General features: G+C 37.7%; 2 protein-coding genes across 2 annotated transcripts in view; one reads left to right on the plus strand and one right to left on the minus strand.

Annotated features, from left to right (window-relative positions):
- The window catches only part of LOC115224455 (S-adenosyl-L-methionine-dependent tRNA 4-demethylwyosine synthase TYW1), a 35,516-nt gene extending 20,574 nt beyond the window's left edge, over nt 1–14,942 (minus strand). The window contains exons 1-4 of the mRNA XM_029795359.2: nt 14,795–14,942; nt 7,479–7,617; nt 3,167–3,283; nt 2,014–2,115 (exon numbers count right to left, since the gene is read on the minus strand). Of these exons, the coding sequence (XP_029651219.1) occupies nt 2,014–2,115; nt 3,167–3,283; nt 7,479–7,604 (345 nt within the window). The 5' untranslated portion in view covers nt 7,605–7,617; nt 14,795–14,942. The remainder of the gene's footprint in view (nt 1–2,013; nt 2,116–3,166; nt 3,284–7,478; nt 7,618–14,794) is intronic.
- Nucleotides 14,943–22,042: 7,100 nt separating this feature from the next.
- LOC115224326 (transducin beta-like protein 2) overlaps nt 22,043–27,500 on the plus strand; it is a 40,011-nt gene continuing 34,553 nt past the window's right edge. The window contains exon 1 of the mRNA XM_029795186.2: nt 22,043–22,283. Coding sequence (XP_029651046.1) covers nt 22,145–22,283 — 139 coding nt within the window. The 5' untranslated portion in view covers nt 22,043–22,144. The remainder of the gene's footprint in view (nt 22,284–27,500) is intronic.

A 27,500-nucleotide genomic window follows, 5' to 3' on the forward strand; every position in this document is an offset into this window, starting at 1 on the left:
GTGTTTTTACTACCGTAGCTGCAGAGTAGGCAATAGCTTGTGAAAAAATCTGGTAAACAGCAACTGCAGGAAGCCTGCTGTGTGTGTGTGTGTATAAAAACCTCCTTCAGTCATGAATGACCGTGGGATTGCACCTAGGAAGTTACCTTCCAAGGCATGAGTCCGGGCAAAGCTGTTTATGGAAGACCAGCAGTCCCCAGGCATACCAGTCTCCCGTCTCCATGACACCGATGTTATCGAAGGGAAAGGCAAAGACCAGTACAGTTTGGCACTGAGTGAACTGGAGCAACATGAAAATAAAGTGTCTTGCCCAAGAACACAACACACAACCCGGTCTGGGAATCGAACTCACTACCTCGTGATTGCAAGCCCAACACTCTAACCACTGAGCCATGTGCCTTCATGGCAGACGTTAAACGATGATGATGATGAGATAAATGTATATTAAAGCAGAAATTACCATTAACTAAAGGAAAAGAACTCTAAGGGAAGAAAGTAAAAAAGGAAAAACACTCATAGAATTCGCGTATACACGCATGTATACATACACCTACGTACATGTGCCTATATGCATATGCTTAAGCATATGGATATATATTTCTTTACTGCCCACAAGGGGCTAAACACAGAGGGGGACAAACAAGGACAGACAAAGGGATTAAGTCGATTACATTGATCCCAGTGCGTAACTGGTACTTTATTTATCGACCCCGAAAGGATGAAAGGCAAAGTCGACCTCGGTGGAATTTGAACTCAGAACATAGCGGCAGACGAAATACGGCTACGCATTTCACCCGGCGTGCTAACGTTTCTGCCAGCTCACCGCCTATGCATATAGGCACATGTACGTGGGTGTGCGTGTGCACATGTATGTACGTACATGCACGGATATGTAAATTCCATGAGCATTTTTACTTTCTCCCCTTCGAGTTTTTTCCCTCTATTTAACGGTCATTCTAATAGCTCTTTTGTCTTAATAACAGTCATTTTCATAGCATTTTTTGATTGTCCTAATAACTGACAAGATGCTGGAGCAGTTTTCTGCCCCAACATCTGAAACTCAGAGTTTTATTATGGCAACCAAATAATTGTCACATATTATATCACAGATAGATTCCTCTATTTACATAATATCGAGGTCTCATTCATTCTTTTGTTGTCATACCATTACTATTAATATATATATATTATATATATATATATATATTATATATATATATATATATTATATATATATATATACACACACAACGGGCTTCTTTCAGTTTCTGTCTAACAAATCAACTCACAAGGCTTTGGTCGGCCCGAGGCTATAGTAGACACTTGCCTAAGGTACCATGCAGTGGGACTGAACCTGGAACCATGTAGTTGGGAAAGCAAGCTTCTTACCACACAACCAATCATATATATAATATATGTGTATGTATATATGCATGTGTGTGTGTATGTATATGTATGTGTGTGTATATATATATATATATATATATAATATATATATATATATATATATATATATTACACACACAACGGGCTTCTTTCAGTTTCTGTCTAACAAATCAACTCACAAGGCTTTGGTCGGCCCGAGGCTATAGTAGACACTTGCCTAAGGTACCATGCAGTGGGACTGAACCTGGAACCATGTAGTGGGAAAGCAAGCTTCTTACCACACAACCAATCATATATATAATATATATATATATATATAATATATGTGTATGTATATATGCATGTGTGTGTGTATGTATATGTATGTGTGTGTATATATATATATATATATACACACACACATATTGACGGCGACGGTAGTGTTTTATCGTGTGTCCTCTTGTCGTTTCTCTTCCTCTATATATATATGTCAGTTTGTTTACTTGTTTTAAACGCCAGCTTAATAATGACAAAATTATTTTACTAAATTCTTTGTTACTTTAAAAACGTATTGCAACAAAGGCATAGTCTTTCGACAGAAATACGGTAACAAAAAGGGTTAAAATTGAAAAGAGCAGTCAAACTTACAAAGTGTTTTATATGGTCCTCAGGATCATAGTCTTTGATATTCAACACTTCCACTTGAACACCCTGCTGCTCAGCATTTTGAGCAAGGCTTTCAGCCAAAATCTACAGAGAATAACAATTGAACTTCTTAATAATATCATGAAAAATGTATTTTAAGAAAATTTAAATTAAATACATATATATACGCAAAAAAAGAGAAAAGTAAAAAGATATTGACAGAAATCTGAGCTAGATGCAAATTTTACATACCTTTCCAAAATAACAGTTATGATTGTAAAACAAAGAGTAGGCATGGCTGTATAGTAAGACGTTGGCTTCCCAACCACATGGTTCCAGGTTCAATCCCATTGCACTGCACCATGGGAAAATGTCTTCTACTATAACCTTAGGCTGACCAAAGCCTTATGAGTGGATACAGTAAATGGAAACTAGAAGAAGCCCATTATATATATATATATATATATATATACATATATATATCATCATCATTTAATGTCTGCTTTCCATACTGGTAAGTTAGATGGTTTCAAATTTTGCCACAAGGGCAGCAATTTTGGGGGACAGCAGATAGTCGATTACATCAACCCCGAATGGATGAAAGACGGGGTCGATCTCAGCAGAATTTGAACTCAGAGCATAGTGACAGGTGAAATACCGCTAAGCATTGTGTTAAGTGTGCTAACGATTCTGTCAACTCACCACTTTAACAATAACAACAGCAACAACAACAACAACAATCCTGTCTACTATAAGCACAAAGTCTGAAATTTGAGAGGGAGGGGTTAAGTCAATCACATTGACCCCAGTGCGTAACTGGTACTTATTTCATCGACCCTGAAAGGATGAAAGGCAAAGTCAACCTCGGTGGAACTTGAGTAATAATCATCATCATCATCATCATCGTTTAGCGTCCGCTTTCCATGCTAGCATGGGTTGGACGGTTCCAACTGGGGTCTGGGAAGCCAGAAGGCTGCACCAGGCTCCAGTCCGATATGGCAGTGTTTCTACAGCTGGATGCCCTTCCTAACGCCAACCACTCCGTGAATGCAGTGGGTGCTTTTTACGTGCCACCGGCACAGGTGCCAGATGAGGCTGGCAAACGGCCACGATCGGATTGGTGCTTTTTAATAATGTAAGCTGCTTAATACATTACCTTTGAATGTCCAGTTTGAGATCCATAGAGAATGTGTAACGATCTCTTCCATTCTTTAACCTCGGTTTTGCAATCTTTGGAAACGGTTTTTTCCACGGATTCTTTAACCTCCGCAACCTGGGAATATAAAAATAAAGAGTCAACCTGCTTGTTTGTCTAGAAACAGCAGCCAAATCTCATTTAAATCATGTATTACTGTCTTGAATAAAGAAAGGACACACTAGATATTGGAAATTAATCTCACGTACCCCTAAATAGACAGGATGGTCATGGCCAGAATGTCTTTGACTATAGGTCTATTCAATAAGATACTGACCTGTGGTTAAACAGCAACAATATCAATGTTCCAATCAATTACAGACTTCAGTTCTATACCTATTTCTTAACTACCCACAAGGGGCTAAACACAGAGAGGACAAACAAGGACAGACAAACGGATTTAGTCGATTACATCGACCCCAGTGTGTAACTAGTACTTAATTTATCGACCCCGAAAGGATGAAAGGCAAAGTCGACCTCGGCGGAATTTGAACTCACAACATAACGGCAGACGAAACACCACTAAGCATTTTGCCCGGCGTGCTAACGTTTCTGCCAGCTCACTGCCTTAAGTTCTATACCGTATTGGACGTTGATCTGTCTTTGCACAGTTCCAATAGCATTATGTTGGGCCTTTGAGAAGTAACTAGCAACCTCACTCAATACCTCTCCATTTTTGGAGAAAAGGAGGCGACTGGTGGTTCCAGCCCCAGTCCACTCCTAGATTTTACTTATCTGTATGCGTGCATGTGAGTGAGTTCATATTTCTCTTTGTTTTTACACGTGTTGGCTGACTGTAAACAAACAACAGCTGCACTGACAATACAAAAGCATGTTCAGTCTTCTCAACATGTCTTAAATGCATCGTGCTTTGTAAACAAAACAGCCAGTCCCGACAGTGGTTTTGTTGCCAGTTCACAGCATAAACATGTTTTGTTTGTTCCTTCTCTAGCCATGCCTGGCTCATAAGGGCCGGTTTCCTTGGCATATAGGTTCCCCACCTGGACGGGACGCCGGTCTGTCGCAGGTGAGCTGCATGATGCAGGAGGAAAGAGTGAAAGTTGTGGCGAAAGAATCAGCAGAAGTTCGCCATTACCTTCTGCCGGAGCCGTGTGGAGCTTAGGTGTTTCGCGCATAAACACACACATCGCCCGCGTCTGAGATTCGAACCTGCGATCCCTCGACTGCGAGTCCGCTGCTCTAACCACTAGGCCATGTGCCTCCACCATAAACATGTGTACCAGTGCATGTATTTTTTATTATTTGCATAATGAACCTCCCAAGATGCAACATCTTTATTTATAAAAGGCAGGATGTGTGTGTGTGTGTGTGTACGTAGATGTACTTTATGCACGTCCACAAATTAGCTTGCATGTCACTCCAATTTTAGGAGAACGTCGGTCACGACCATAGCTGTGCTTTTGTCAACTTATTTTTCCCTAGGCACCCCCGGATAGCAGTAAAAATAGCTTTTCAACCATAACTTTTACCAATTTTCATGTTGGTGAAATCTGTAAGTTTGCTAACATGAGTTAAGTCCCTTGTCTTATAGATTAATTCACCCTACTACAATGCCTCCGAAAAAAATTAGATTTGGACTACCTAAGCAATCTCAGCATAGGAAAATAGAAAGAGCTGAAGAGACTGACTATCAGTAGACCCATTAGTAAAATATTATAATTTTTGGGGCCAAAACCTGGCAATAAAAGCTTGTGGATATTCCGCTACAAAACATTCAATAATATCAAAGCAGTAACTTTCATAAAATCAGGGTATAATTTTTGAAGGCTCTTTCTGTACCCAGTCAACGATGAGTATTTCTGCTACTATATTATACAGGATGACCCCCTCCCCCCCAAAAAAAAACAGAACCCATAAAAATTTTATTAAATCCTACAAATATCCAGCAAATTTCAAGAAATTTTCTGGACTTAAATTTCGGTCTGTGTACGATCATTACCTTTGCATAAAAGTCATGTACTTTTTAAAATTTGCCCCAAATGGCGTATGTCACGCAAAATTGTCAATTACTCAAACACATTCCTCTCTGGGGATTTCCCTGATTTCTGCTGTGATTGCCACCTTTTGTTCACCAATCGTTTGATGCAGAGGGAGGATAGATCGAGATGAACAGTGGTTCCAGCAAGACGGGGCTACCCCCCCCCCCATACATCAAATGACTCCCTAGCGTGGCTGTGAGAGCAATTTCAGGAGAGACTGATCAGCAGGAAGCATAATATTGAGTGGGCACTGCATTCGCCAGACTTGAACCCACCCAGATTTTTATCTCAAGGATAATATTTACCAGAACAACCCTCAAACGATTGGTGAACTCCAACCAGGCCTTTCATGATACCCTTAAAGCCAGGAACTTTTCAGCCCCACCCCTCGTGTATATATATATAATATGGCTTAAGTGCAGGAGTGGCTGTGTGGTAAGTAGCTTGTTTACCAACCACATGGTTCCGGTTTCAGTCCCACTGCGCGGCACCTTGGGCAAGTGTCTTCTACTATAGCCTCGGGCCGACCAAAGCCTTGTGAGTGGATTTGGTAGATGGAAACTGAAAGAAGCCCGTCGTATATATGTATATATATATATATATGCGTGTGTGTGTTTGTCCCCCTAGCATTGCTTGACAACCGATGCTAGTGTGTTTATGTCCCCGTTACTTAGCGGTTCGGCAAAAGTGACCGATAGAATTAGTACTGGGCTTACAAAAGAATAAGTCCCGGGGTCGAGTTGCTCGATTAAAGGCGGTGCTCCAGCATGGCCACAGTCAAATGACTGAAACAAGTAAAAGAGTAAAACAGTAATACATATACAAGGGAGCGCTGAAAAGTTCTTGACTTTGGGTAAAAGAAAATACAGCAGGATCATTTCAATTATGATTTTATTCAACATATCCCCCCCTCTCATATTCATGCACTTATTGCAGCAGCCCTTCAGTTTTTCTAAGCCCTGTAAAAGATCTTGGAATGTTGGGCTTCCAACCAGGTCTTTCATGATACCTTAAAGCCAGGAACTTTTCAGCCCCACCCCTCGTGTATATATATATAATATGGCTTAAGTGCAGGAGTGGCTGTGTGGTAAGTAGCTTGTTTACCAACCACATGGTTCCGGTTTCAGTCCCACTGCGCGGCACCTTGGGCAAGTGTCTTCTACTATAGCCTCGGGCCGACCAAAGCCTTGTGAGTGGATTTGGTAGATGGAAACTGAAAGAAGCCCGTCGTATATATGTATATATATATATATATGCGTGTGTGTGTTTGTCCCCCTAGCATTGCTTGACAACCGATGCTAGTGTGTTTATGTCCCCGTTACTTAGCGGTTCGGCAAAAGTGACCGATAGAATTAGTACTGGGCTTACAAAAGAATAAGTCCCGGGGTCGAGTTGCTCGATTAAAGGCGGTGCTCCAGCATGGCCACAGTCAAATGACTGAAACAAGTAAAAGAGTAAAACAGTAATACATATACAAGGGAGCGCTGAAAAGTTCTTGACTTTGGGTAAAAGAAAATACAGCAGGATCATTTCAATTATGATTTTATTCAACATATCCCCCCCCCTCATATTCATGCACTTATTGCAGCAGCCCTTCAGTTTTTCTAAGCCCTGTAAAAGATCTTGGAATGTTGGGCTTCCAACCAGGTCTTTCATGATACCCTTAAAGCCAGGAACTTTTCAGAACTCCCTCGTATTACTCTCTTTTACTTGTTTCAGTCATTTGACTGCGGCCATGCTGGAGCACCGCCTTTAGTCAAGCAAATCGACTCCGGGACTTATTCTTTGTAAGCCCAGTACTTATTCTATCGGCCTCTTTTGCCAAACCGCTAAGTGACGGGGACATAAACACACCAGCATCGGTTGTCAAGCAATGCTAAGGGACAAACAGACACACAAACACACACACACACATATATATATATATGTATATATATATATACGACAGGCTTCTTTCAGTTTCCGTCTACCAAATCCACTCACAAGGTATTGGTCGGCCCGGGGCTACAGCAGATGACACTTGCCCAAGATGCCACACAGTGGGACTGAACCCGGAACCATGTGGTTGGTTAGCAAGCTACTTACCACACAGCCACTCCTGCGCCTATTACAATTACTAGAAATTGTATAAAAAATTTTTTAATATTTGATTTGTTGTAGAAGCAAAGCCAATCTATTGCACACAGATTTTAAGCACAAAATCTTCTATGGACCCCCAAGAGTCATAGAGAACCCCAGTTGAGGACAACCGATGTATATGAATCTCACTTTACCTTGGTTTTGGTTTGCTTCATCCAAAATCTGCTGAGATAAGTGAATGAAATGACTGCCAGGAGCAAAAGCCAGACTGGCAGACGTAGGTACTCAGATACCTCATACTGTAACAGTTCTTCCAACATAACACAAACCAATCTGAAGAAGAGAAAACAAAGTCAGCCTCAGTTAAATCATTCAGGGATATCGGATGAGATGAGAGAAGTGAGAAAAGGGACATGCAGACATATCTATTAGGAGGGGAATTAAAGTACAGCCATATCTATTAATCGGGTAGTATTGGAGGATTACATTTATCTGTTAGTACACATAGCTATCAGTGGGGTACCAGAGATGAAATTTCTTTACTACCCACAAGGGGACAAACAAGGACAGACAAACGGATTAAGTCGATTATATTGACCCCAGTGCGTAACTGATACTTAATTTATCGACCCCGAAAGGATGAAAGGCAAATTCCGCCGAGGTCGACTTTGCCTTTCATCCTTTCGGGGTCGATAAATTAAGTATCAGTTACGCACTGGGGTCGATGTAATCGACTTAATCCATTTGTCTGTCCTTGTTTGTCCCCTGTGTTTAGCCCCTTGTGGGTAGTAAAGAAATATGAATATAAATATATATTTATTACTTGTTTCAGTCATTAGACTGCAGCCATGTTGGAGCACTGCCTCGAAGGGTTCCAATTGAAAGAATCAACCCTAGTACCTATTTTTTTCCAAACCTTATTACTTATTCAATTGGCCTCTTTTTTGTCAAACCGCTAAGTCATGGGGATGTAAACAAACCAACATCGGCTGTAAAGCAATGAGGGGAACAAACACAAAGAATCACACTCATAGATGTATACATATATATATATATACAAATACATATATACATAAATACACACACATTATATATATATATATATATATATATATAAATATATGCATATATACATACCTACATATATATGTGTGTATATATATATATAAATATATATATATATATATATACAAATTAAATTTGTATATATATATAAAACCACTATTATTTAATAGTGGTTTTATCTCTAATTTAATTTATATTTATACTGTGAAATTTGATTTAATCTTAAATCTAATTTTTCCCTGTAAGTTTGGATATACTCCCTAATATTATTATTATTATATATATATATATATGCATATATGGGTACAGGACATAAAAAAAAAACATGCAAAAAAGAGAAACAAGAACATAAAAAAGACACAGAAACAAACTTTTTTTAAACAATGAAAGAAACAAATAGAGAAAGGAGAGAGGCAACATAAAGAACATTCCCTTCATCAGTTGTCCCCTGTTTTATATACTCCACGTTTCAAAGGTAGGGACAAGACGCATGCATGACAGGTATCTTTCAGTTTCGTATTTCTTTATAGCCCACAAGGGGCTAAACATAGAGGAGACAAACAAGGACAGACAAAAGGATTAAGTCGATTACATCGACTCCAGTACGTAACTGGTACTTAATTTATCGACCCCGAAAGGATGAAAGGCAAAGTCAACATTGGCAGAATTTGAACTCAGAATGTAATGGCAGACGAAATACAGCTAAGCATTTCGTCTGGTGTGCTAATGTTTCTGCCAGGTCACCGCCTTCCTTCAGTTTCTGCCTACCAAATCTACTCACAAGGCTATTGTATAAGACACTTGGCCAAGGTACTAAACAGTGAGATAGAACCTGGAACCATGTGGTTGTGAAACACCAGCTATGTAATCTATTACACACACACACATTATATGTATGATGCATAATATATGTATTATATATATCAGGAAAGTAGTAGAGGACACACACACACACATATATATATATATATCACGGAGATGCACTTGCATAGCAAGTGATTTGATCTGAGATCGTGTGCTGGAACGAAAACAATTGCAGCGTGGATGGTGTTTATAAGCCATTTAAGAAACACACAAAAGCCGCCCGATTCACTTCAACATTTAAGTTTAATTTGTCAAAATATTTTCGTCACTATAAGACCGCGACCTGTTCACTGACAAAAATCCGTGCTGCATCTATATTTATATATATATATATATCATATGAATTAGAGATAAAACCACTATTATGCAACTCAAACAGTGATAGACATAAACCAATACATAAATAACAAATAATATATATAATATTATATATATATATATATATATATATATATACTGGCCTCCGTGCTGAGGGCATGTAACAAACACCATCCGAGCGTGGCCGTTCGCCAGCCTCGTCTGGCACCTGTGTTGGTGACACATAAGAAAACACCATCCGAGCGTGGCCGTCTGCCAGCCTCGTCTGGCACCTGTGTCGGTGGCACATAAAAAACACCATCCGAGCGTGGCCGTTCGCCAGCCTCGTCTGGCACCTGTGCGGGTGGCACGTAAAAAGCACCCACTACACTCACGGAGTGGTTGGCGTTAGGAAGGGCATCCAGCCGTAGAAACACTGCCAGATCTGACTGGGCCTGGTGCAGCCTTCTGGTTTTCCAGACCCCAGTTGAACCGTCCAACCCATGCTAGCATGGAAAGCGGATGCTAAATGATGATGATGATGATGATGATGATGATGATGATTATAATATATATATATATAATAGATATGTATATTGTTGGGGTGGTAGAGTCATAGCTATATCTATTAATAGAAATGCATTGGGAATACATCAGCTCCATTAATTTCATTAGTGCCAAGCCAACAAGTGCATCTCTTTGATTTGTATAATAGGAAAAAAAAAATCATTTTCAATCTTCTGATTTATTCATTGTAACCGATGAGACCGGCTCAGATGTTTGCAATAGTAATGAACTCTTCTAAAGCCAACCAAGGGCCAGGTGGTGAATGTGAAGCTTCCCAACCACATGGCTTCAGGTTCAGTCCCACTGTGTGGCGACTTAAACACACGTCTTCTATTATAGCCCTCGGCTGACCCCAAGCCATGTAAGTGGATTTCAGTGGATGGAAACTGCAAGAAGTCCAGCATGTATACATGTACGTGTCTTTGTGTTTGTCTCACCCGTGTTGGTTTGTTTACATCCCTGTAATTTAGCAGTTCTGCAAAAAGAGTACCAGGCTTTAAAAAAAAGTACTGCTGTCAATTTGTTCAAACAAAACCCTTCAAGGAAGTGCCTCAGCATGGCCACAGTCAAATGAGTGAAACAAGTAAAAGTCAAAGGCTTTGGTAGAAATGGTAGAAGACAATACTGTTCTATATTTCAGAGATGAGGAATTATGTACATTATTTTACATTGGACGGATAAATGTCCCCATCTTGTTTGTTGTTACCACATTTCGGCTGATGTACTCTCGAGCCTTCATCAAGTCTCTTGGTGGAATTTCGGACCCAACCCTTTATTTGATTAATGGGGTACTCTGTTCTCATTCCTAAGGTAGTTTTTGCTGATGTTGTTATTATTATTTATTCAAGTCATTGTGTGGGATTGAACCTGGAATGTTGGGGTTAGTAGCCCAGGCAGTGACTTGAATAAATAATAACAACATCAGTAAAAAATACCTTAGGAATGAGAACAGAGTACCCCATTAGTCAAATAAAGGGTTGGGTTCAAAATTCCACCAAGAGACTTGATGAAGGCTGGAGAGTACATCAGCCAAAACGTTGTGGTAACAACAGACAAGGTGAGGGTACCTATCCGTCCAAAGTAAATAATGGATGGTAGATGACACTTCCCCAAGTCACACTGACATACAGTATAACTGAACCTGGACCCATTCAATTGCAAAGTAAATTCCTTAAAGATGCATCCATGCCTGTACCCAGTTAAATGGTAGATTGAATCTATCATCTACTTAATCACCATAGCAGCTTCCTGGCAGATTTGAACCCCCCTCACTCAGGTTTCCAATTTAGAATTACAATCATCCTCATCACCATGTCAAACCATCCAACCCATGGCTTGGATGGTTTGACAAGATCTGACAGGGCCAAGAACTGCATCATACCCCAGTGTCTGCTTTGGTGTACCGGATGCTTTTTCATGCCACCAGTGCTAGTGAGATCCCCATGTAGTTCACAAAACTACGAACCCTGATGGAAGGGAATTCAGTTTTATGCTAGAGAACAACAGGTCAAACAGGAGAGGGGAAGAACAGGTTCTTGTAGAAGAGATACATGGCCCCTCACATTCAGAAGAGGAGAGAATGATGAGTAGGAGCTGTGAAGAGATAGATATTGGGGATGAGGTGTTCAGGTGGCCTCTCAAGGTACAAAATGAGACGTGGGTGGTAGGGGCCTAATTATAAATCCATAAAAGGCATGAACAGCTTTGAATAAAAGAAACACTTATGTAAATGTTTTCAAGTTAGTCATCATCAGCTGGTATGTATCAGTCAACAGCAACAGACATAAAAGTAAGTTATGTAAAAAGAGCCATCAAAAAGTATTTTTAAAATGTTCCAGAAGTTTTACACAGTGTTATAAAAAGTTGGTGATTTGAACCTTAGAGTAGAGCCACCTTAGATTTTACACAGAACTTTGCAACATTGCTCTGCAAGATATCTGCTCATTTCCTCCTCATGTCAATGCATGACATATATTCTATACAATGTTTGACAAAAATAGTTGTCCTTCAATTTTAATGTCAACATACATACAAGCACACATGTCACTTTATGTAACTTTATCTGCTTTTTTCTCTATTATATAATGTACACAAGTCACATAAATTTAACTAGAACATTCTCTTATATTTAATAATAAAGCTTTAAGTGTTAATTTGTTCCACAAATATTTTTCAGTACAATTATATAAATTTAGTTATGCATATGTAATATGTACATAAGAGACACTGGAGTGGCTGTGAGGCTAAGAAACCAGCTTTTCAACTATGTGGCCAGGAGTTCAGTCTACTTCATGGCACCTTGGGCAAGTATCTTCAACTACAGCCCTAGACTAACCAATGCCTTGTGAGCAAATTTGGTAGATGGAAACTGAAAGAATCCCATTTTATATATATATATATATATATATATATATATATATATATGTATGTATGTATGTATGTATGTATGCATATGTACATACATAGGTGTGGCAAGAAGCTTACTTCCCAACCACATGGTTCTGGGTTCAGTCCAACTGCGTGGCACCTTGGGCAAGTGTCTTCTGCTCAGATGGTACTTTTAATGTTCCACTAGCACGGGTGCCAATCGGGCAGTACTGTCGTTGGCCACGTCAGCGATTTTGATTTCACTTGCCTCAAAAGGTCTTCGCAAGCAAAGTTTATTGTCCGATGAATGAAGGGTAGTCATAAGTGGGCTGGTTATACACCATGGGTTATGGTCTCACTTGGCTTGTCGGGTCTTGTAGCCATCCTTCTTGTGTAAGAACACAGTCTGTTAATTGCCAGTAATATTACAATGACCAAACCAACAGCACCATCACATAACCCTTGGATGTCTTTGGCAGAGTCCATTCTGTTGCAAGAATTTGGACAACCTTTTGTTAGGGAGATAACTTACTAGTCTCAAAGAACACTAGAAAAATTATGAATGATGCCATTCCTTCTTTAAACTATTAAAAAGAAGTACACAATGTTACCAGACTGGTTAGGTACTCACCCCAAAGTATAAGAGCAACAAACTAACAAACCCAGAGTCTATCATTTGACTCTCAAAGGGTCCTAGATTGAATGTCTTATATATAGCCTTCGTCTGTCGTTACGTTCTGAGTTCAAATTCCGCCGAGGTCGGCTATGCCTTTCATCCTCTCGGGGTCGATAAATAAAGTACCAGTTTCGCACTGGGTCGATGTAATCGACTTAATCCCTTTGCTTTTCCCCTCTATGTTTAGCCCCTTGTGGGTAGTAAAGAAATATATATATAGCCTGTAGGGATTTTATCCTCGATTGTATTCAAAAAGAAATGTAAATGAAACTAACTGCTATGATTTATCGCTAAAATTTACTTTCAACTCATTGAATTACAAGTTGATATTAAGTGGAGGAGTTTTACACTGTAACATAAGAACGATATGAACTTAAAGAGTAAGCCTTTAGAGTAATTTAATCTCAGCTGCGCATCATAGCCTAGAATAGATATCTTCATTAACATTACAAAAAAAAAAAGAACATTAAAAAAGACGCTACTTCACCAGAATTGATCTGGGAGAGACGAATAATCAACATTAATAGCTATTGTGATGATGATGCCACTGGTCCAACAAACCTTGGAGATACTGGAAATAATTAATTTTGATTATATTGATCGAACCGCAAAATACACGCAGAATAGATTCAATGAAGAATGGTATTTAAAAGCTATTATAATTTATAGCAGCATGGGTTTATGAACAAAAAAAAAAAGGCTGGGAAACAAAATCGTCTGAGAGACAAAGACAAACATTTTTTAGAAGCAATAATTATATCTGGAATGTTAATCTCTTTAAAACGCAACACTTCGACACAATTTTCCAGTTTAATTATGTTATATAAGTGGTTTGAAATTAGCAATGAGTTTTAATCATCGCAAACATTAAACAATGTAAAAAAAATAATAATACATCACAGATGTTTCCTGTATAGATTTCCTTGTTATGAAAATATCTTTTATTGCAAATTACAGATATGAAAGTAAGCTTATCACCACAAGAAGCTGTTGCTTAGCTATAAGGTCAGCTCTGAAAATCCACCCATTTCAGGCAGATATGGTGTTTTTCAAGTGTGTCGACCTTCTGTGATTTGAGAGATATCTGACTGTTACTTCTAGCAGATCGAACGAGCGCAGAGAGGTTTCTTTCCCCTCGATGTCTGGCATCGATCAAGAGAAATCAGTGGAAACGGTTGGAAAGGTCAAAAGCCGGGATTAGGGAAGTTATGGGGCACCTGGGTTCGATACTTTAGCTTCCAACAGCTCATGAAATCTTAACAGTTATACAGTAATAGCTAATTACTATCAGAGTATTTGTTAATTAACTAATTAATTACAACGCCCTTTCCTCGTGGAAAGATTGGACATTGAAAGAAATCGATACCTTCGTGTTAATTGCTAGATTTTTAAATTTTTCCACTTCACTGACTTCTTCGAACTACTTCTGACAGAGAACTTATACTGTAATTCATATATTTAAATGTCGATTTGTAACAGAATTAAATGATAAACCAGATTTTTAATCGTTTAATCCCCACAGCTATATATATTTATATATATTCCCCCCTTATTTATTATGGGTAACATAAACACCGCAAAGATCAAACGGAGCATCTCGTCGTGTAAACATCGAAGTTACCAGTCATTAAATAATTAAGTAAACATTAAAACAGAAAAAAAGGGGTTACTTACGTTAGCTATTATGTTTTGTCGAAGTACATCGAACGATCTTTCGGCAGATATCCGTCGGGCAGTGTTTCTTTAGTTAAAACCTTTCAAAACAATATTCCGGCCACATGGAACTCAGCTGCGTTACAGAGATCTCGGGAAGAAGGTGGTAATTGTCAAGACACATGAACGAGCAGACCACTTTTAACTTGGAGGCTTCAAGTGAACAAGAAGTTTTTCAACGCTTGCAGAATAGCTTAATAAATATTATAGATTAATTTATGTTTTTAATAAATGAACAGATTTTTTGGATCTTTTCGGTTGAACGGCAGTTTTTTTTTCTAGCGGTGTCATATGAAATTGTCACCCATAATTATGACCCTAGTATCGATCTATTGCATTTCAATCTGTTTTAGGGTTAGAGTTAGGGATGGGAGGAAGGGTATCTTGTTTTCTTCACAAATGTAAATAAACTCAATCTGTTTCTTAAACGAGGGACATATTCATACGGCACAGAATGTTTTTTTTTTACCTCAATAGACGTCACTGATTGGTTGAAATTTCAGAAATTGAAGAAATATCTTACAAACTATAGAATTTTCTCAATAAAACGAAGAAGAAAAGATGTTTTATAAATACATTCTACCAGTATACGAAGTTTAAAATTTTTTAGTTACCTAGAAATTATGTTAAAAACTGCCGTTCAAACCGAAAAGATCCGATTTTTTTTATGTACGTTGTATAAATATCTGGATATGTATGTGTGTATCATCATCATCATCATCATCATTATTATTATTATTATTATTATTATTTAACTCCCGTTTACCATGCCGGCATGAGTTGGACGGTTCAACAGGAAATAGCAAGTCAGAAGACTGCACCATGATATACATGTGTATGAATGTGTGTACCTGTATATATGTGTGTGTGTGTGTGTACATATAGCTAGCTATATGTATGTATAGCGCAACAGGAAAATGAGGTGAAAAATAAAAACAGAATTGGTATTAGTTTGAATGCTCAGAAAATGAGGTAAAAAGAAGAAACTGTCTTTAATGTTTTCGAGTAAACACTCTTCTACTGAAAGATACAATACTACAGACGATACTATATACAGCAATATATACAATACTATACACAGTATTACACCATACAATATATAACACTATGTACAATATTATATAATATACAATATACAATGTTACATACAATACTTTATACAATATTATATACCCTACAATATACACTATATTATACACACTACAATACTATATACAATATTACACCATACAATATATAACACTATGTATAATATTATATATCATACAATATACAGTGTTACATACAATACTATATGCAATACTTTATACATTATATACCCTACAATACTGTACACAATATTATATACTATATACAATATAATATACTTATAAGTACCAGGCTTTAAAAAAAAATAAGTACTGGAGTTGATTTGTTTGACTAAAATTCTTCAAGGCAGTGCCCCAGCATGGCCACAGTCTAATGACTAGAACAAGTAAATTATAAAAGATATATTATATATATATACAAATTGAGATAGGGGTTGTGACTTTATTGTTAATAATGAATTTATGGATTGTTTCTCTAGTATTAGCGTTATTAATAATAATATGAATGATGATATTGGTAGCATTAGTGGTAACGACAATGATAATGATGCTAGCATTAATGACATTTTGTAAATTAATAAGAACTAATAGACAGTAACCTTGACTCTCTATATCTGCATTTAGATATTAATATGTGTATGTTTTTCTACATTGTAATTATCACAACATTAAGTTGAAAAACTGTAACATTGAATGTATGTTTATTAATTTTTTTTTATTATTTATATCATTATGTATATTTATATTTATATGTATATGAGTATGAGTATATGCACTCATATGTATATGTATATGTTTTATTATGGGTATGTACCCACACCTATATAAGTATGTATGTAATCTAATTTGTAATCTCCGAAGAGGCCTTAGGATGTTTTTGTAAATGTTTCATTTATAACTACATATTGACCTACCATAAATGGCTAATATGAGTTAAATGAGACATGCTTATCTACATGGCCGAAACAGCTGTAAGATATAGTCTATATTTATATTTATGTGTACTTATATTTATGTTCTATTATACGTATTCTACTTATTGTATAACATTACTATTCTATGTACACTCCTTCATGTACACTGTTTTACCCTGCATTATTATGTTTAACCTTATAGTTTCTTATGTAGTGGTTTAATAAAGTATGTGATTGAGTATTATCTGGTAATTGATATTTGATTTCGATGTATTTCTCCATTTTCTTATTTTGTATTATATATATATATATATATATATATATATATATATATATAATTCCAAGAAAGTTAGAGGTTGTGATTCCAACCCACTAAGGGATAATATCTATCCAATATACTGTTGGTAGAATACCCAATTATTAATACACAAGTGTTTTCTATTGCATTGCAATTAACTTATTGTATTAAATGGGTGAAGGTAAAGAAATATTTTACCATTAATTTATATAGCAATAAGAAAATGGAGGGGATCAATAGGTGGTTCATCAACTTTTAGACATTATATTATGTCAATTTATTTACTAAAATGACAATTACAACAATATACATACATGTATAACATATTATGCTTTACATATATAATATATAAAGATATCAGTAATTATTAAAATATATAACATACAGGAATAGAAATTGGGAAAATAAATAAATAAATTGACATAATATAATGTCTAAAAGTTGATGAATACTAACTATTGATCCCCTCCATTTTCTTATTGCTCTCTATATATATATGTCAACCTTTCCAAGAGTGTAGTGGGTGTCTTTTACGTACCACTGGCACAGTCACCAGTTATGTGACACCAGCATTGGCCATGACTATGATCCTGACAAGTTTTCTCAAGCATAGTATCTCGCCAAAGGTCTCAGACACTTGTCACTGCCTCCTTGGGGCAGTGATTGAATAATACTATTACAAGTACCGTGGCCATTGCCAGCCATGCCTGGCTCCTGTGCCGGTGGCACGTAAAAAGTACCATCCGACCATGGCCGTTTGCCAGCCCCGTCTGGCACCTGTGCCGGTGGCACGTAAAAAGCACCCACTACACTCACGGAGTGGTTGGCATTAGGAAAGGCATCCAGCCGTAGAAACATTGCCAGATCAGACTGGGCCTGGTGCAGCCTTCTGGCCTCCCAGACCCCAATTGAACCGTCCAACCCATGCTAGCATGGAAAGCGGACGCTAAATGATGTTGATGATGATGATGACATTTGACAGAAAAATCTGAATGCTAAAGGGTTAAGCAGCCATGCATATGTAGCAATGCCACCATCAACACCACTGCCAAATATCCATCTGTTAATATATTTCTGCATTTTTTAACACTACACAAGATGCTTTCTCAAGACGCAGGCATTTGCCATATTCTGAACGCCTTACTTCCCTGGGCATGGATACATTGAAACACCGACGTCTGGCAGCTGACTTGGCAGACACCCATAAAATTATTAACCATCTTACTAACAATAACTCTGAGCACCTTTTCAAACTCCACACGTGGACATATTTACAAAGTAAGAAAACGGCACAGCTCCCATGACTTTCGGAAAAATTTCTTCACGCTAAGAGTTGCTGAAGCATGGAACAAACTGCCGGCATCAGTTGTTAGTTGTCAGCGCACTGCATCCTCCAAAACCTCCATGCTTCCTGAGATTCGCCAACACTACAGCTGATTTTCTCTCCTCCATACACACACAAGCATGTATCTGACTCATACACTGTTCACCTCCCAGACATTTGTACATTACTGCATATGCTTTATATGCACTTTTGACAAGTTGTGGTGCACCTGAGCACTGTATACAATGATTTCATTATTATTATTATTCAAGATATGTTCATACATACATCATCATCATAATTTAATGTCCATTTTCCATGCTGGCATGGGTTAGACTGTTTGACTGGAGCTGGTAAGCTGCACCAGGCTCCAGTCGTTCATTTTGGCATGGTTTCTATGGCTGGATGCCCTTCCAAATGCCAACCACTTTACAGTACTGGCTAATTTTTACATGCCCCTGGCACAAGTGCCTTTTTACATATCACAGACACAACAGCCTTTTATGCATCCCTGGCAAGGGAGCCGTGGCAAGATTTCTGCCCGTCCCCACCCCCAAAACCACCCTTTAAAATTTTTTTTGACACAAACCCCCCTTTTCGGGAATACAAATCTGCAAAAAAATTGGTAAAAATTGACCTTTCTAAATTAAAACCCCCAACCCCCAACCCCATTTCCTTCATTTTTAACTTTTATCACAATTTTTTTTTCAAAATATGCAGAAAAATACTGAGATTATAATTTGGACATAAATTTCATAACATTTCTGTACTTACAGTTACGGTTTTAGGGTTAGAGTTAGGGTGTTAGGGTTTTTAGAGTTAGGGTTTTAGGGTTAGTGTTGGAGAAATAGTCAAAAATGAAGTTGGTGGAAGAGGAGGGGGGGAAATTTCGCAATGCCGATTTTTGGCAATTTTCTGGAACCTCCGTATCCGAAAACGAGGACTTTGGCAAAAAAAATTACAAAAATAAACAAATTTGGGCGAGCGAAAATGGGGGGGGGGGTAGAAGTTTTTCCGGGGCCTTTTACGAGTCACTGGTCTCGATCTACTTATTTATCTCTCTGGTTAAATTTTCGAGATAATGCCCATGATAAAAATGATAATTATTTCATATTATTCCTTAAATGAATAGTTTTTTATATTTTTTTACCTCACAATTTAGCTTCTTACTTTCCTCGGTCTTAAACAACAACTGAATAAATTCTAATCGATATAGTACATGCACGCCTTTGCACATTAAAGAAAAATGCAAAGACTAAAAGAATAAAATATGTAAAAAAATCTTTATATATAAAAGTGAGGTTGTGTGTCTGTCTCCTACGATTTAGATTCCTAACTACTCCCACATTTTGCGGTGCAGTTTAACCAAAACCGGGTATCTTATAGTCGTGATTCATATCGAGCCCTTCTGGGTATTAGCGCGCGTCTACGATGAGTCTACGGTTTAAAAAAAAAATTACCATAATTTTTTTCCATTTTAATGCATTTTTCGCTATTATATAAGGGAAGTAACTCTCTAAAAATGTCTACGATGGGTAAACGATTTTTTAAAAAAATTACTATCATTTTTTTTTTCATTTTTAATGCATTTTTTTTGCTATCTTTTGGCCGGGCGATACTGCTAGTAAATAATAAATAATTGGCATAGTTTCGGTTGTAGTAGCACAGATTTCCGTCGATTTCCGTAAAAAACTTTTATTTTTTTACATAAGTAATGAGAGCGAAAGAGACTAAGAGGAAGCGATTTTACGACGAGAAGGTTTCACTTTGAAGTCGGCCTGTGTGTGTTTGATGGGGTGTGGGAGACAGACAGTATGTTGTGTAAGTGAAGTGCTTCTGTTAGTGTGCGAAGAGACAGACATACATATACACATACACCGAGTAAAAAATACGATGAATCGGCCATACATACATACATACACACACACACATACATAGATACATACACACACCACATACATACATACATACATACACACACACATACTTACACACACATAGATACATACACACACACACACATACATGCAGACATACATATACACATACACCGAGTAAAAAATTACACTGAATCGACCATACATACATACACACATACATACATACACACACACACATACACAGATACATACACACACACACATACATGCAGACATACATATACACATACACCGAGTAAAAAATTACGATAAATCGGCCATACATACATACATACACACAACATACTTACACACACACACATACATAGATACATACACACACACACATACATGCATATACACATACACGAGTAAAAAATCAGTTATCTCTCTCTTTCACACATTACTCTCTCTGTCTCTTCGCACACACTAACAGAAGCACTTCACTTACACAACATACTGTCTCCCACACCCCATCAAACACACACACATGTACATCAATGCTTCCCCTAGACGGTAACTTCAAAGACAAACTTCCCTCGTCATAAAATTGCTTCCTCTTAGTCTCTTTCGCTCTCATTACTTATGTAAAAAAATAAAAGTTTTTTTACGGAAATCGACGGAAATCTGAGCTACGACATGCGAAACTTCGCCAAATAATTAATTGTATAATGAAAATGAAATAACACAAGAATATAAACAAGAACTAATTCTGCAGCAACACTAAGAAGAGGAAGAAGAAACTGATACTACCCGCAATGTTTAGCAAAGAAGAGCAGGTACCCTAAAGTCAAAGATCGCCTATAAATGTCTTAGCGTGAAGCAAAACTGTTCCAATTTTCAATGGAAAATAGTTTGCCGGTTATATCTGCATTTGAAGCTGCCGCCAATTTTCAAAATTATAATAAGTGTTTTTTCTTTTTAATAAGCTTAACAATAAAACTGAGAGGGTTTTTTTTTCTAGCGAGAAATGGTTGAAGTTCGTACGTTAATTGCTTTCAAAGAATTCCAGAAAGGTTATTGAAGGAAAATTGTTCCAACCGTGATTCGAAACCGTAACGCTGATTCGACCTATGGGGGCAGGGAGCTTAGTACTAATATTTCTTCGCTCCTAATGGTAATATTACGCAATGAAGTACAGTATTAGTTACCTTTGATTAAATTCACCGGTTTAAATTTTAGAAGAAGTGAGAAGTTGTGACGTTCATGGAGTTTATGAGCAAGCTTGATTGTACAACAAAATTAAAAAGAGTTCTAAGCGTGACCATCACGCCTCTTTGTATATTCACGATCCAATGCCAACCCCATTTTAAGACTGAAGGGATCGATTTTGGAAATGCAATGGGGGGTTGCTATTTCTAGCAAACTGGGTAACCACCTTAAAGCCCCTACTTTGGATGCTAACGTTCATATATTTCATAAACGTCATTAAAAGGCGAACGTGAAGTGAAACTACTTCAACGAGGATAGGTAAACGTGGCATAGACATGTTATCTGAGAACATGTCCTAAAAGAAATATTTTAACTATTTATACGTTAAAAAATCTTGCACAACAAATATATAAACGTATTTATACATACATATATATATATATTATATATATATATATAATACTTTCTGTTTCGGTTTTAGCAATCCTATTTTTAGATTTACTCATTTCACACTTTAATTTTTGCATGCGTGTCAGTCATTGCGTTTCGTGTTGCCATTTCTATTTTTCATTCAATCTTCGAAATTTTGGGAACCAACTTCAAGTTTTTCGAAAACATGAACGAAGAAGAAGCTCCAGTCCCGATAGTAGCTTTAACTATGGTCCTTGCGACCATAGTTATGATGGTCGTCTTTTTCTTTTTCGTTGCAAAGAAAAGTAAAGAGGAAAGAGAAAAAGAAATAGAAGAGACTTCAGGTAAGACGTGGCGGGGGGGCAATGTTTCTGCCAAATTCTCCCTCGATGCCGTGTTGTGGGTTTATAACTCGTGGCTTTTCTCTTTTCCGTTAATTTTTTTCTCATCAGTTTCACTCTTTTCAATTTCATTGTCTTCGTGGGAATAAAAAATTTTTTTTAAATAGATCGGGTATTTCTCAGCGGACAATCTGTTTCTTGATTGTATTTTTATTGTTAATAATTCAGTTTCTTTTATATTTTTTCCACAACACCAATTTTATTGCGAAATAAAAGGGTTTAGCCGGCTTCAAACAAAACTGTATATTATCTAGTATTCCACATAAATCTTCTTCCACCCCCGTTTATTTTGCATTTATTCGACAAATTCATTTAATTAAGTTACATTTGAACTTTGAATTGTCAACCCAACAAAAGTAGATATCTATCTTAAAGGCATTTAATCTCTTTCACTCATCAATCTATATTACTACACGGTTTATATATTTGCTGTTTGTGTCCGTTCCCTACCATCAATTTTAGTTTGTTATCGTGAACAAGGAATATTGCACAACCCTGATAAGCATTGAACATAATTCACAGTCTCTTCGTAACGAACTGATAAAATTATAAATATGCATTTCAAATATTTTGTTTGTTTGATTCGATACACAATGCTCGTTCGCTGAAGAAAAATTTAATTCGTGTTAAAAAATACAGGATGACCCGTCCTTTATAATTTCCATCATTAAGTTTATGTTACCAAAGAGGGAGCCTCTACGTGGTCACCTGCTAAAAAGAGCAGCCAAATAAAAAATAACATGTTACTGTCTAGAAAAATAACCTTAGTTCTAGGTATTTCCAAAAAGATGGGGTGGTCATTAAAGGAACGCTTTTGATTTTTGATCTGTTCGATCAAGATTCGCACAGGACTAATCGACGAATGATGAGTGTTTATGTGGGTTAATAGGCGTGCTAGAGGTAGCAGCTAAATGATCCCTCCAAATCACATTCTACCGCCTTGAATAAGGACGTATGCATCTCACAGAATTTAGTTCCTGATAAACAAAACGGTAGAATAGTTACGGCTGGAATGCCTTCGCTCATAGATCTGCTCGAGTGAGGCTCTACTGGAGCGAAAAAGTTTTGACTCGTGTTATAGTTGGGATACAGAAGAAGCCGTCTATGGTGCTTGCATGTATATGCTGTATGCACAAATATAAAAGGCAAAACCTCTGCTGGGGTTGCTGAAACAAGTGCTGCAAAACATTGCACCAAAATCGTTTTATTACTTCCATTGATGGCATGGTGTCTGCGGAAGACAATAGGAATTTCGGCAATCTTTCTGGTTAACTCAGTTTAAAATAACGTCTGTGTACGCATGTTTATTAGCAATATACTTGTATCCGAATAGTAATAAGACAAATGGAGGTTTATTTGTAGTATTACAAATAAATGCATTTAAAAAAATTCAATATTTATAAATAAACAACCAGATGTATATGTTACAGATGTATTTACATTGAACACGTTGGCAAAGGGATTTAGTTTGTTTAGAGTTATCTACCTTTATAGCCCAATTTATGAGTCCGGCTTTTCAAATCGGCCGCCCTCGGCATAGTTAATTGTACAACCACAATATTGTCGAAATTATAGCCTCGAGCTTACAGTATTTTTGAAATATTTGATTTCTAATATCGGGTGTGAGGCTTCATTATGTTGTCGTTTATATCCTTTGAGAAAGCTCGACCTGGTAGAACTAACATCCAAATACCTGTCAAATCTATCCAACCGCCTTAAAAAAGACAAAAAACAGACACGTTGGATATTCTGGTCTTAGATATGTTGTGTCGAGAATAAGAAAGTAAAGAAACAAATGACATGGTCATATCTGGTGTCCCTTTATTATGAGTCTTCTTGTTCACCCACGACAAGTTTTTATTGAAAAAGAATACAATTTACATAGGTAAACAGTACATAAATCTCTCTTTCACACATTACTCTCTCTGTCTCTTCACACACACTAACAGAAGCACTTCACTTACACAACATACTGTCTGTCTCCCACATCCCATCAAACACACACACATGTACATCAATGCTTCCCATGCACGGTAACTTCAAAAGAATTTCCCTTGTCATACAATCGCTTTCTCTTAGTCTCTTTCGCACTCATTACTTCAAAAGTTCCCGCAAGCCCATATGTTAAAAAAAAAAAATTTTTACGGAAATCGACGGAAAGGTCTACTAGAGACGAAAGATTGCCTAAATAAATTAAGAAAAAAGTGTCAGGTATATTCTTCAATCATAAGAGATACATTCCAGAAGTTTTAAGACTTTTTTAGGAGAGGCAGTTATAACTGTCCGAGATTATTGCAACTTTAGTATATCATTCATATACATCTAATAAGCTGACCTGCCAACTTTTATGATTCTAGGTTAAAGATGACTGTAACAGTAGTTTAAACATAGGTTTATGCAATAGAATTTTGTGTTAAATGCTAAAGAAACTTATGAAATGTTCCAGGCTGCTTGTGGATTAATTTGTATAAGCGAAGCATCTGTTTTTCACTGGCACAAGAGGCTAAGCAAAGCAAGGCCACGAGGAAGCTCGTGATGAGCTCATTTTTTGACAGCAGGATCATCATCTACATTGACTGGCTTCTCTGGCCAGAAAGTCAACAAAGAGTACTTTGTGAAAGTTTTGAAGGAATTCAAAAAGCTATTTCATTGCAAAAGGCCAGTGTACCGAGACCAAGATAATGTACTTGTCCACATTTCCATACTAATAATAATAATAATAATGAAATTATTGTATACAGTGCTCAGGTGCACCACAACTTGTCAGAAAGTGCATATAAAGTACATGCAGTAATGTAGAAATGTCTGGAAAGTGAACATGCTTGTGTGTGTATGGAGGGGAGAAAATCAAGTGTAGTGTTGGCGAATCTCAGGAAGCATGGAAGTCTTGAAGGATGCAGTGCTCCGACAACTAACAACCGATGCCGGCAGTTTGTTCCACGCTTCAGCAACTCTCAGCATGAAAAAATGTTTCCTGAAGTCAGGAATAATAACCAAGTACTTGATAGAGATGGGTATCAAAATTGTCCCTTACCCTCTCTAGTCCCTAGACTTTGCTCCCCGTGACTTTTGGGGCTGAAGGAGAAGATGAAGAATCCTGGACACTTTGGAGGACTTCTATGGGGATTTCAGAAAGTGCATTGAAGTCAGGATCCTACTTTCCGGAAGATTAGGATTTTGTGCTTCTTTGAAATTAATAAGTTTTTGTTATCTATCTCTGTGTGATATCTGCACTTGTAGGGTGCTTCACACATTTCCCCACAATGTTGTAGAAAGGAATAAATCGGCAGGAACACGAATGGCTGAACAAATAACAATAATACTCTTTTACTTGTTTCAGTCATTCGACTGCGGCCATGCTGGAGCACCGCCTTTAATCGAGCAACTCGACCCTGGGACTTATTCTTTTGTAAGCCCAGTACTTATTCTATCAGTCTCTTTTGCCGAACCGCTAAGTAACGGGGACATAAACACACCAGCATCGGTTGTCAAGCAATGCTAGGGGTCAAACACAGACACACAAACACACACACACATATATATATATAATATATATATATATATATATATATATATACATATATACGACGGGCTTCTTTCAGTTTCCGTCTACCAAATCCACTCACAAGGCTTTGATTGGCCCGAGGCTATAGTAGAAGACACTTGCCCAAGGTGCCACGCAGTGGGACTGAACCCGGAACCATGTGGTTGGTAGACAAGCTACTTACCACACAGCCACTCCTGCGCCTAATAGTTTATTATTTCACAGAAGGAGATACTTCATCGCTGGTCATCAGTAGCATGAACGCCTGGGTTAGGAAGGCAGCAGAGTTGGATTAAATCACCATGGTTAAAACAAGTCTTCATCGCCCGCAGAGTTTGGTTCACCCCTTCGCTCGGAGCCTTGATGGCACACGTCTTAACTCATCGACCGCCAAGAGGCTTGGAATAGCAGGAAAGGTTAACTGCTCCTGATTACTGCACATGTGCATCAGGGCACTTCCGCCGGCCTACCGCAAGACACCAAACATTGCACATGCACAGATGGACATCCCAAAATGGCATCTAAAACCTGGCGTCACTACAAGTTTCTCTCCTGAAAAAGTCTTAAAACCTGAAACATACATTACACCAAAGGACACTGGTGCTAAAAATGTTTGACACAACCCAACATTATTGTAGCATATAAGTAAGGTTGACCTTCTGGAACAACCAGAGACCTTCGTGTGTATTAGGTTGATTTTGCTTTTATCCCTTTCAGGGTTGATAAAACAAGGTCTCAGCTGTGCACTGGAGTCAGTGCAATCAACATACTGCCTCTCCTAAAATTTCTGGCCATGTGCCAGAATACGAAACCGTTATTATTAAAGCAATGAGCTAGCAGAATCATTACATCATTGCACAAAATGTTTAGCTGTGTTTCTTCTGGTTATTTATGTTCTGAATTCAAATTCTGCCAAGGTTGATATTTGTTCTTTTGGGGGTCAGTAAATAAGCACCTGTTGAGCACTGAGGTCAGTAACCCCAACCACAAAATTTTGGGCCCTTTGTCTATAGTAGAAAGAATTATTATTATTAAGGCAGTGAGCTGGCGGAATCATTAGCACGCTGGGCGAAATGGTTAGCAGTATTTTGTCCATCTTTGCATTCTGAGTTCAAATTCCGCTGAGGTCGACTTTGCCTATCATCCTTTCAGATTCGATTAAATAAGTACCAGTTACACACGGGGGTCGATGTAATAAACTTAACCCCCTCCTCCAAACTACCCTTGTGGCAAAAATTTGAAATCATTATTATTAAAGTGGCCAGCTGGCAGAAATGTTGGTACCCCAGGCAAAATGCTTTGTAGTATTTCTTCCATCTTTATGTACTGAGTTCAGATGCCACCGAGGTCAACTTTGCCCTTCATCCTTTCGGGGTCGATAAAACAATTGAGTACTGGGATTGATGTAATTGACTTATCCCCTCTTTCAGGCATTGTGCCTATAATAGGAAGGATGATGATGATTATTATTGTTTAAGGTAGTGAGCTAACAGAATCGTTAGCATGCTGGACAAAATGCTTAGCAGTATTTCACCCACCACCACATTCTGAGTTCAAATTCCACCGAGGTCAACTTTGCCTTTTATCCTTTCGGAATCAATAAATAAGTACCAGTG

This window comes from Octopus sinensis, linkage group LG25 (genome assembly GCF_006345805.1).
Source record: "Octopus sinensis linkage group LG25, ASM634580v1, whole genome shotgun sequence".
NCBI lineage: Eukaryota > Metazoa > Mollusca > Cephalopoda > Octopoda > Octopodidae > Octopus > Octopus sinensis.